This window comes from Conger conger, chromosome 10, assembly GCF_963514075.1.
Source record: "Conger conger chromosome 10, fConCon1.1, whole genome shotgun sequence".
NCBI classification, from domain to species: domain Eukaryota; kingdom Metazoa; phylum Chordata; class Actinopteri; order Anguilliformes; family Congridae; genus Conger; species Conger conger.
This window is the reverse complement of record NC_083769.1, coordinates 33508801-33520887: the sequence shown is the minus strand read 5'-3', so window position 1 is coordinate 33520887 and position 12087 is coordinate 33508801. Positions and strand designations below refer to the sequence as shown.

The following is a 12087-nucleotide window of genomic DNA, read 5'->3' as shown; positions in this document are numbered from 1 at the left end:
GCAGAGCAGTGTTTTCACTCTGTGTAGAGGGCAGATGCTCACACAGTGGCCAGCAGTGGGAATGGGGGAGCAGGCTTTGGGGGTGGGCAGGAAGGCTCGGACTCTCCTCTTCACTGGGAGACTAGGCTCTTTGCTTGGTGGTCTAACGGTGTTTCCTTTGGCGTGCTCTCTTCAGATACAACTGTGAGACCTACAGACTTAGTTCACCAATTCACTCATTCGATGCAACTTTCTGAATGTCAATAGCAATCCAAAATGTTTTTTTTCCCCTGTTGGCTTTTGATTTCCTGTTAGTGTTGAAAGAGCTGATGATGTTCCAGCTGTTACCTGTTTACAGAGAAAATGGTTTGGAGAACGGCCTCAGTGCAGCGTGCAATCATTTCAGACATTTTGTTATTTCTAACCTCAGGGACTGTCAGTAACATACTAAAACATGACAATTTTATTTGACTTTATGGATCTCATCTATTAAGCATTTAACATATGAATGACATGGCATGTATTCTGTTATTCTATGGTAATTATGTGTGAAGAGCTAACGGTAGACCGTTTACGGCAGGAATTAAATTCAACTGACGATGAACAGCTGGAATTAACTACTGTGTATAATTCAAAGAACAAACAGTGATATCATATCATAGTCTTTTGGTCAGTTTGGTCCCTTGCTTCTCTCTCTGACACTCGTGGACAGAGGCAGAGTGGTTTTCATCGATGTCCACAGCCACCTGTTCAGCAAAGTGTAGGGAGGTTGCGCTGAGGCTGGGGCTCGTAGTGGTGTCTCTGTTTCTTCTCTCACTCTGGAGTTTTCCAGGAAGCAATCACTGTGCCCTCGGTTACAGCAGCCCTTAAGCGGCTGACCCCACGTCTCCCGCTCCCCAGCGAATGAGTTTGACCCCCTCACCTTCTAGAATGACACTCTTGGCTGATTTCCGTTGGTTCAGTCTGATCTCCCCATTTCTATTGTGGCCGTTTCAGAGCAGGAAGCCTTACCCCAGTTTTCCTGTATGACTTTTAACTTCTTGACACCTCATGGGATTGCTTTCTTTCTCTCTCACTCACTCGCTCTCTCTCTCTCCATCTCTCTTTCTCCCATTCTCTCTCCCTCTCTCTCTCTCCTAGGCTCTGTCTCATTTCCTCTCTCATTCTATCTCCGTCATCCTCAGTCCTCTCTGTCTGGGAAAAAAGTTTTTGGAAAGAAATGGGCTTTCTCAGTAGTTTATTTTATCTATCTTTTAAACTCTTTTTCTTGGCCCTCTTTGGTAACATGTGGAATTAATGGTTTGTACATGGAAATATTTGTATTTGGGCTGAAGTGAAATTATCTGAAACCTATTGTAGTTTCCTTTGTGGTCTTTGTCAATAAATGTTCACCCAGCCTGCGCTTCCATGTCTTTCAGAGCGAGTGTGCCAACTACGTCCGCCTGGTGCAGCCCTACAACCGCACCCACCTGCTGGCCTGTGGCACCGGAGCCTTCCAGCCCCTGTGCGCCTTCATCAACGTGGGCCACAGAGGGGAGGTGAGAGCCTGGGGCCACGGGGCTCATTTCAGCCTGACTGACAGCAGGAGCCGTGGTGGCTGGAGATGGTCACTGATGTTTTAGTGGCCTCAGTCATTCCAGAGCCAGTTATATCTTCACAGTAAACAATGCTGGCCACCACTGCTTCCATATCCCCTCATCATATGGCTTTTATTTATTTCTTTAACCATGTAAAGCTTTTCCCGGTCTGGTTTTCCCGGCTTACTGCCTTCACAACATTTGACTCTTGTTGAAAAGAACATGGCTGCCAACGCTGATGTTACATTCCCAATCTGCACACGTGTGCAACTGATACAGTGTTCTCACTGTGGTTGCCCAGTCCGTGAACCCCCGGCGTGTCGGCGCCCATGAGGACTGACGGGGTTTTAACATGCCGAAAGAGTTGAGGCCACACGCTGCTCTGCCACCCGTGCCGCTGCCAGGGGGTCTGGATTGGCGGGTCCTGACACGGAGAGGAGCGCAGCTGCATTTCAGCTCATTCATCCCCCGCTGTGAGGCTCGCCTGTATTTTATTGACAGTCCCTCTAATAGCTGAATGGAGCCATTTAGAGCAGAACAGTGACTATATCACAGTCCAGTCTGCTTTATGGAGAGATTCTGCACCCCTGTTGTGATGGGGGTGCGCAGTCTGCAGTCATGGGGTCCTGTAGCTGGTGGAGGGAGGGGGGGTTGGTGGAACCCGGGGTGGCGGTGGGGTTATGGGGCTGATATGTAAAGGGGGGGCAGGGTATCAGTGACCTACTCTGCCATATCTGCGTGCTCTCAACATTAATCACTAGCACTGGTGCAATAGCCATGTCTATATGACATACAATCTGATAAAGAAACTCAGCCTTATGCAGCCCTATACAATGCAATATTTAATAATGTCACAATATAAAATTTAATAATGCCACGGCAGTGTGTGCACCAATGGAAGACAATATTTATCTTGTATATAGTGGAGAGGAGATCTTTGGAGCTTCCTCTGACCTGATGTGATTCTGTCTCTGGGACCGTGAGAGGTATTAACACCACCAGCAGTGATACACACCCTGACACGGGCCCTGCCACTCCCCTGAACCGTGTTCTCACCCGCTGAGCTTTGACTAAAGAAAAGAGACTACCATCCCATTTCAGAGGGTTCGCTAGTGCTGGCCGCCTTTAACACAAGCAGGGGGTAGAGGTCATGGGGTCAGGGGGCATCCCACCCACAGCACAGCCCCAAGGTCATGACCTTATGTCACTTAGGGGTGTTGGTGGTGAAGAAAAGCAAATAAATGACAAACTAAATAGGTTTAATGACTGACTAAATAAATGATGAGGTCCCATATAATACCCATGGATAGATGGTATAGACTCAGCAGTATTGGAAGGGAGAACCTGTGGGTCCATCTTTAAACAACATCTTCAGGCTTGGCAAGGGACAGTGGGGGCATTGTGAGGGAGGGAAAATAAACAGGACCAGAGGAATGGAAAACACCGGAGCTCCAAACCGCACACTGCTTTCTGTTGTTATGATGTTCAGCTAAGGGGAGGCAGAGACCTGGGGTCATGGTCAGTAATCACTTTACTTGTGGTTTACATTCACCCTCTTCTGTACCTCCGTGTGGTGGGCTGAGAGAGACGGAGCAGGAAGGAGAGAGGAAGCGGAGGAAGTGTCCCCCTCCTCTCTCATCGCACCGGAGCGGTGGTGAGGAATGCTGGGATGCAGGGGAGGAGGCCAGCGAAGCACGGAGCAGCCAGTGCAGGATCCCAGCCAGCCGTGCCTTTCAGTGACCCGGGGACAGCTGTTGAGCTGCCTGACCGCAGCGTAGAACATTGCATCAACATTTTAATCAGCAGCAGGCGCACCGAAGCCTCCTCTGCACTGCTGCCAGTGAGCTAATGCAGGAAAGATTTTTTTTTTGGAAGAAAGATTAGAAGCACAAGGAGAGGGTGAGAGGAAAGAAACTGAAAAAGAGAGGGAGAGAGTAAAGAAATACAAGGAAAAGGAGAGGGATGTGTTCAGGAAATGAGCACTGAAGAGGGGAAAAGTCATTAAAACTTGTTCAGTTGTGAAATAAAATACTTAATACTTAACAGAGGGAAAGAGAGAGAGAGAGAGAGAGAGAGAGAGAGAGAGAGAGAGTCTCCCAGAAGAAGAGAAATGACTCCACTGGAAGTGCATTTGTATGTCAGGTCTATGCTGAATATTAAAAAAGCATTTTAAAGGTGGCGGGCGATTTTCTCCACTAATATTTCCTGTGTTATTGTAACATGGGAGCTGTGTGTGCTGCTCGGGCTCCTAAAAAGACCAGATGGCAGAATCGGCACATCTGGTGTATTTAACGTAAAAGCTGAGGAAAAGGGTCATCTCGCGTGCCAAGGCTTGCCGTAATTCTCTGCTTCGGCTGGCGAGTCCTGCCAAACTATAATCACGGACCCTATCTCAGACACCTCAGGGCTGTTCTGTTGTCCCTTAACGGCACCGCTGGGTCCTGCGCTGTGTAATAAGTGGCACATGTCTCGTAGGAGGGACCTCCCCAGCACAATGCAGAGTTCCTGTAATGAGGGATGATGAAAAAAAAGTCCCTACTCACTCCCTGTCTAACACCCATATGCCAGTCATCAGGAAGGCTTTGCCGGGAAACATCCACAATGGTTTCTATTCAGTTCTCAAGCTTTGTGTGTGTGTGCGTGTGTGTGTGTCGAATCTTGTGTGCTTTTCAGGGGTAGAGAGAGGGAACATATTTAGCTGGAAGTACAACAAAAATCCAAGGAACTCTTTTCTGACAAGAGAGGAAATCATATTTAAATGTGTTTTTGATCTCTCCCTTTTATATTTCTTCTGTGTCATTTTTATTGTGATTCATGCAAACCCACAATGCACCATCATACCAGAAAGGAACCGAGACCAGTGACACCCATAATTCTTAAAGAATGCATTCATTGTGGCCTTCATTGAGTTGAGTGCTATGAGCTCAAACACACAAGTGAAATGTACCCCTAAGAGCTTTTAATGGAGTTAGTCCTTCTGTTTCCCAGCACACCTGCTGTTCAGTATCTAAACATAGAACACAACCTGCCCTCAGATACGTACTGACCATAGTAATAGAGGATTTGTGAGCTATATATAGCCAGCATATAGAAATGTAGTTTGTCTGGTTTAGGACCTAGCATGTGACATTTTATGTGCATAAAATGTAATTTAGCATGCATATTCAAATATGTTTACATGTGTTATTTATGCATTATTCCCTCAAATAGCATGTGTTCTCAATGGACCCAACCAACGTGGAGAACGGGCGGGGGAAATGCCCTCATGACCCCAGCCAACCCTTCGCCAGCACCTTCGTTGGTATGTTTAATTCACGCCGACTTCACATTTACTGTACAAAATATGTTTTTCTCTCTTTCCTCAAAATGTGTTTTTTAATGTGTGCTAAAATTGGAATACGTTTTTTGTTACTTAATAGCCCATTGTTTTTGTCATGGGTGCAGCTGTTTTACTGTTATTTAAAACAGCTTCGATTCATTGCACTGGCAGGCTGTGACACAGTGCGGTGCGCGGGGAGCGCTGTTTGTCACTCAGTGGCCAGTGGAGGTTGAGTAGTTTATCATTCTCTGTTTGTCATTCCCCCGGGGCCAGTGGAGAGGTCTCCATCACCATCCCCACCCCACCCTCCTTCTGCTGCGGCTGAGCTGGACTCCGGCCGGCCAGATCCCTGCTCCAACAATACACTGCTGCTGGCAGACAGACATGCTGGAACAGCCAAAAACCCGGCAGTCTTGGCTCTGCAGCACATAGGCACACACGCACACATACTGTATGCTCACACATACACACTCACACACACTCACACACATACTATATACTCAACTCACGCACACACATGCACACATACTGTATATTCACACACGCACACATACACACACACACACACACACACACACACATACTATATACTCACACACACACACATACTGTATACTCACACACACACACGCTCACACACACTGTATACTCACACATACACACTCACACACGCACACACATATCTCACATCTCACATTCTAACAGCTTCACACTTATACCCGGAGAAGAGATCTCTCAGATTCTCACCTAGTCAGGGGCAAAAAGCATGAAGCCTACTACACCGACAGACAGAAGCAGCTCTCACTGGGATATTGCAAAAGGATGTCGTTCACTGTCTAATGAAGAGGAGAGGAAGGAAGCAGTAGAGAGAGAGAGGGAGAGGGAGACTGGGGGCTTGCACACACTGCACTGCACTGCACTGAACTCAAAACACTGTGTCTTTTTGTTTGTCTCTTGTTTGAAAAGGGTTGTTCCGAACAAAAGGTTCTGTTTTGTTTTGAGTATACCGGTGAAAGACCAGTCGTAGTATTCATATGGTACTTTTATAAAGGGAATGCTTTATCACGTGGGAATCACAGGTCTATGACCCATATTCCGTGTCCTTCCTTGCTGTTTCCATTGCACATGAATTATCGCAAGATTGATACTGTCTTGGGAGTGATCTAATAAAAGTGATTTTGTGTTGGAGAAGGAGTTGGAGATGCAGTCCAGATTAATCATGTTCTATAGTACCTGATGGATTCTTTGGAAGCCCTCCCACAAAAATTCCCCTTTTCCCCACAGAGCAGACAGTCCTGTTTGGAAACGAGCCTCAGACTATCTATCCCCAGTCATTATATGTATAATCAGATCCTTCTGCTGAGCAGAGCTCTCTATTCTCTCACGGACTGCTGGTCCCATGACCATACTGTAATCTCAGGAGCTTCAGCCAACAGCGCACAGATGATGTGCAGCTGGGAACCGCTGCCCTTCCACACACCTGTTCAGTTCTCTGTGCTGTCCGTCACACACTGCCTCTGGGAACTCTCTGAGATTTCAATAAGTAACCATCACAATTACAGTAGTTTCTCCTGTTCTCCTTTCCTATCCATCTTGGTTTCCTCTCTTTCCTTCTCTGTCTCTCTCTCTGTCTCTCATTCTCCCTCTGTTCTCACCCGTCCGTCCGTCACCGTGTCCAGGTGGAGAGCTGTACACGGGCCTGACTGCTGACTTTCTGGGGCGTGATGCTGTGGTGTTCCGCAGCCTTGGCAGTCGCTCCACCATGAGGACCGAGACTGACCAGCGCCTGCTGCACGGTACTGCCCCGACCCGACATCACACCACCCCTGTACCACCCAAACACACACACACACATACACACACACATACACACAGTCTCTACACATACACACACATACACACACACACACACATACACATACACACACATACACACAGTCTCTACACATACACCCACACACAGTCTCTACACACACACACACACACACAGTCTCTCTACACACTCACACACACACATACACACACAAACTCTACACACTCACACACACACACACACACACACAAACTCTACACACACACACACACACACACACACACACACACGGATTCTACACACACACATACACAGTCTCTACACACACACACACACACACACACACACACAGTCTCTACACACACACACACACACACAGTCTCTACACACACACACAGACTTGACACGCTCATGCACACATGCACGCACACAGACACTGCACGCACACAGACACAAAGGCCTGAGTTTATTAAACATAGTCGGTTGTTCTGTGTCTCCATGTCTGTGCTCCTTCTCTCAGACCCAAAGTTTGTGGCAGCCCACCTCATCCCTGACAACGATGACCATGACAATGACAAAGTGTACTTCTTCTTCACGGAGAAGGCCATGGAAGCAGGCGACGGCACGGGGGCCATTCACAGCAGAATAGGCCGTGTGTGCGCGGTAAGTGCGTTCCCCCCGGATGCTCTTCCTCGCTCCTCCTCCTCACTCATCACCCTCACAGCCTCCCAAGTCTTCACTGGAACTGCTAGTCTTCCTCAGGCTTCCTTTGTTGCTTCCTGATATTTTCTTCGAGAATCGTGATAAACCCTTATTGCTGTTAATCATTGTATCATTATCATAGCTTCACGCACCAGCTGTCAACACTTATAACAGCTGGTGAGCTCCCATTATTCAGCTCAATGCAAAGATCATCTGTCAGAGGCGTGACTTCAGTTGCCAGTCAGGGCTTTAATTGTATTTATAGCCTGCAATGTATCATGATCTTCATTCAAACACCTGGACACACATCAGTGAAATGCTAACACCACTTCACATGTTGTAGCTCATTGTTGACTGGTCCCTGTCATTCCAATTGGCTCATGCTTCACAGCGTTTCCCATGGCCCCTCTACCACCAGTGCCCCTGTGAATACACATCAGAGCACACATTCCCTTACTGTTTCTGCAGTTGGGATGAATCACAGAGCTACATTTGTTATTTTCTGCTAGAGCCTACTGCTGGAAATATTATGATTTGGAAAAATACTTCTTCATGTCAACTTACATGATGTTTAATCATTCAGCCTGGCTAACAAGGGATGAAATCAGCGGGGGGAAAGAGTGAGAGAGCGAAAGGCCGTCTTTGTCAAACAACCTTTCAGGAACAATCAGTGTCTTTATTCCAACAAGCACAGCTGTCATATGTATCCTGGTGTGGCCTTGCATACCCTGGCCTCTCGTAAAGTACACGTTCTCTCAAACGCACGTGCACGATCAGACACACGCACACACATACACACAAACACATGCACACATACACACACAAACACATTATGCACACACAAATGTACACTCATATACACATATTCCACCCACAGATGCAGGAGGATACAGACAGGCATGCACACACACCTACACACACACACAGACACATACAGACGTGAAGTGTCCTTCAAAGAGATACTCTTCCTCCCTTTTATTGTCCATTCTCAACTGCCAGGCAGACTTTACTCAGCCAAGAAAGCAATTATCTTTAGCACACATGAAAAAGAGGAGTGATGTATCACCATATTTTAATTAATCTTTGTATTGGATATACTGTAATTGTTAGTGAAGGATGCATTGCCCTTGAAGTCACATAGTATAGTTGCTGATATTTTTCCTTGTACTGTATCCTGTCTGTATATGATTACAGTCGATACATGCAGTAATATTGATTAGATAAAAACATTTTCTACCATCATTCCCATAACCAGTTGCCAATATTCCACTAAAGGTAACAGAATACCGTTGTGGATGAATCTCCATCCTCAAGCAAGCTAGGGGCATGCCTGGCTTTGGTCAGATGTGTGTCAGAACATACATGCATGTCCCTGTCTGTTCCCTGAGCAGAACGATGCGGGAGGGCAGCGGGTCCTGGTGAACAAGTGGAGCACCTTCATCAAAGCCAGGCTGGTGTGTTCTGTACCGGGACCCCACGGCATCGACACACACTTCGACGAGCTGGGTGAGTCAACATACGCACACGCAACACACACACACGCACACACACATACACACACTCACACACACACACTCACACGTACACAAAGCATGTAATGTTTCCTTTTGAAATGAAATACAGAGGATGTGTTCCTGTTGCGGACCAAGGACGAGAAGAACCCAGACGTGTACGCCATTTTCAGCACTATCAGGTAACATGCGCCTTTCATTTACATTATTAATAAGCCTAGCATGTATCATGTATGTGTACTATAGTGCATCTGTGCGATGATCCTCCGGTACAGTATCATACTCCTGCTGACATGTGGATCTCTACTCCCTCAGTAACGTGTTCCAGGGGTTTGCGGTGTGTGTGTATCGCATGGCAGACATCCGTGAGGCCTTCAACGGGCCCTTTGCACACAAGGAGGGGCCCGACTACCAGTGGGCTGCCTACGAGGGCCGGGTCCCCTACCCAAGACCTGGGGTGGTAAGTACAGTGCAAGTGAATGCAGTGCTTAGTATCTGTTTATTTTATTTTATTTTTTAGGCCTTTTTCAGCTTTATTGGACAGTATATAGTATAGAGAGACTGGAAGAATGGGAGCGAGAGAGAGGGGAAGATATGCGATAAATGTTGGACGGTCGGATTCGAACCGCCGACGTCGCGGCTCGCAATGAGCATGCAGTCAGTGCTCTACAGGCTGCGCCACCCCCAGTATCTGTTTATTTTTGATCCAAACGTTACAAATTATTTATGGAGCATAAACCCCCTCGCATGAAAAAGTGGCCATAATATCGAGTGTTAAGGAGCTTCTCGTTGGAGGAATGTGAGAAGTGAGCTTGTGATTCTGAAGACTATGATTACGAGTGTTGTACTGCAGCTCAACTGGCCCCTGACTCGTCTCTATTCTGTGGTGAGACGCTTGTGTCTGGAGAGATTTTTTTGGCCCGGAGATGGGCTTTTGAAATCACACACCATCTCGTTGTCTGGTCATTAGCTGTGGGAGCTCTCTGTGCGTTACGCTGGTGATCCCCCCTCTCCCAACACTGGGAATTCCCACCCGGACCCGGACACGAGTCCCGCCAGCTCTCATCCGTTCCCTGATTGATGGCTGATTCACTGCTCTACACTGCGAGACAAAACATGACACACCCCCTCCTGGCTGCTGTTCCTTGGAACCCTTTTCTGGCTGCTGTCGTTCACGCTGAAATCAGCAACACACATCAGCGTGCAGTACACTCCACCGAGCCCGGTGTTATTCTTAGCCTAATGACGCTTATTTAAACAGGCCCACGTTAACTTCAACCAGATGCACTTCCATTGGAGCCCAGACCCCAAACTCTCTCCCAGTTTCCCTCCATTATTTACAGTTCCTCAGCACAGTCACCACCGCTGAAGCACATACTCTATTTGGAGAAAAGAGAAAGTAGGTCGGAGGGTGTCTGGTTCGAGTCTGTTCCCTCTCGGCTCGTTCTCGCGCTCCTAACACGGCCTACAGTGCGTCCATCAGCGTCCCCGCTCTCCCTCCCCGCTGCAGTGTCCCAGTAAGATCATCAACCAGCCGGGGCGGCAGTTCGCCAGCACCAAGGACTTCCCGGACTCGGTGCTGCAGTTCGCCCGCAGCCACCCCCTGATGTGGCGCCAGGTGTACCCTGCCATGCGGCAGCCCGTCCTGGTCAAGACCAACGTGGACTACCGGCTGCGGCAGATCGTGGTGGACCGCGTGCAGGCTGAGGACGGGCAGTACGACGTCATGTTCATCGGCACCGGTCAGCGCCACTGTGTCCCTCTCAGCCTCTCAGCTACAGTCAAACCTGTATCGTTTTTCATTATTAACAACACAACGCCACATAACACTGCCATGGGCCAATTTATTAGATGTTATAAATCCATTCTCTGTCCAGTGTTATTAGCATGTTTTGTAAGTGAACATGAGTTCATATGATTTTGTGTCAGTGTATGAGTCTCAAGATGATGGTCAGGATTAATGATTTGACCTTCTAGGTGTGATACCTTCCATACCTGACACATTATTCATATGGATTTGTGAAATAAGGTATTTTATTCTGTGCTCAAATTGTCAGGATACTGAAGGCTTGAGTAGAACAGCTGAAACCCCATTACATTTGTTGCCTTTTGATCTTTTTTCTAAGAACATTTGAATGCAATTACCAAATTATAATGTATATTGTTTGAACTGATACCATACACCTGATTGTACTATTTTAACTGCATGTGTTAATGTATTGTATGTGTATGTCTTATGCCCTTTTTGTGGACCCTAGGAAGATTAGCGGTCGGCAAGGCGTCAGCTAATGGGGATCCATTTAATGAACAATAAACAGTAAAGCCCGTGTCTCAGAATAGAGGGCTCCCCACAGAGAGTGTAGTCTCAGTGTAGTCTCAGAGTCAGTCAGGCTGCTCAGACCCATGCTGACCCCTCCCCCCCCCGTGTCTGCTCCAGACATTGGCACAGTGCTGAAGGTCATCGCCCTGCGCAGTGGTAACTCCCTGGACACGGAGGAGGTCACGCTGGAGGAGCTGCAGATATTCAAGGTACTGTACACTCACACCTCCCCCCTTGCCTCCTCAGTTCACCTCAGGCTGGAGGTGTCTCTCATCACTGCCTCCATACTAATTCTTCTGCCATAGCCTCAGAATATATACCACAGTAGCCATGTACATGCGCACAGTTAGCATATGTACACACTGAAATGTTATGTGTTACTTTAACGCCTACAGAGTACATGTGGTCTCTATTGGACTCACTGGACACTGGACAGATTACTGTATATCTGAAAAAGTCTCTTTAGATGCCAGTTAAATGCGAAAACATTTGCAGATTCCTGAAGATTTGTTTTGTAATAAATATGTTTAACTTTCAGTATTTGACACAAGTATAATTGCATGTGTCCGTTTTCAGTCTGTGAAGTAACAGTTTTATTAAAAGTAAGGGCAATTCTAATCTAAACATTTTACATTACACTGTATCTTGTCCAGGTACCAACTCCCATCACGTCATTGGATATATCAGTAAAGCGGGTAAGCAGAATGAAAAATGTCCACCTCAGCTATGTCCTGTACAAATACAGTGCGCTAAATCGTGTAGTGTTGATTCTTATGGACCCGTGGTTCGTGACTCCGCCCCTCCAGCAAGCGCTGTACGTGGGCTCTCCGGTGGGCGTGGCCCAGCTCCGGCTGCACCGCTGCGAG

At 47.3% G+C, this 12087-nt stretch overlaps 1 protein-coding gene across 1 annotated transcript in view; it reads left to right on the top strand.

Annotated features, from left to right (window-relative positions):
- Positions 1 to 12087, top strand: part of sema3bl (sema domain, immunoglobulin domain (Ig), short basic domain, secreted, (semaphorin) 3bl) — a 44809-nt gene that overhangs the window by 25518 nt on the left and 7204 nt on the right. Inside the window, exons 4-14 of the mRNA XM_061256918.1 lie at positions 1398 to 1517; positions 4767 to 4857; positions 6555 to 6671; positions 7209 to 7351; positions 8782 to 8896; positions 9014 to 9083; positions 9217 to 9361; positions 10412 to 10643; positions 11339 to 11430; positions 11875 to 11916; positions 12028 to 12087. The exon at positions 12028 to 12087 is cut by the window's right edge and continues 166 nt beyond it. Of these exons, the coding sequence (XP_061112902.1) occupies positions 1398 to 1517; positions 4767 to 4857; positions 6555 to 6671; positions 7209 to 7351; positions 8782 to 8896; positions 9014 to 9083; positions 9217 to 9361; positions 10412 to 10643; positions 11339 to 11430; positions 11875 to 11916; positions 12028 to 12087 (1227 nt within the window). The remainder of the gene's footprint in view (positions 1 to 1397; positions 1518 to 4766; positions 4858 to 6554; positions 6672 to 7208; positions 7352 to 8781; positions 8897 to 9013; positions 9084 to 9216; positions 9362 to 10411; positions 10644 to 11338; positions 11431 to 11874; positions 11917 to 12027) is intronic.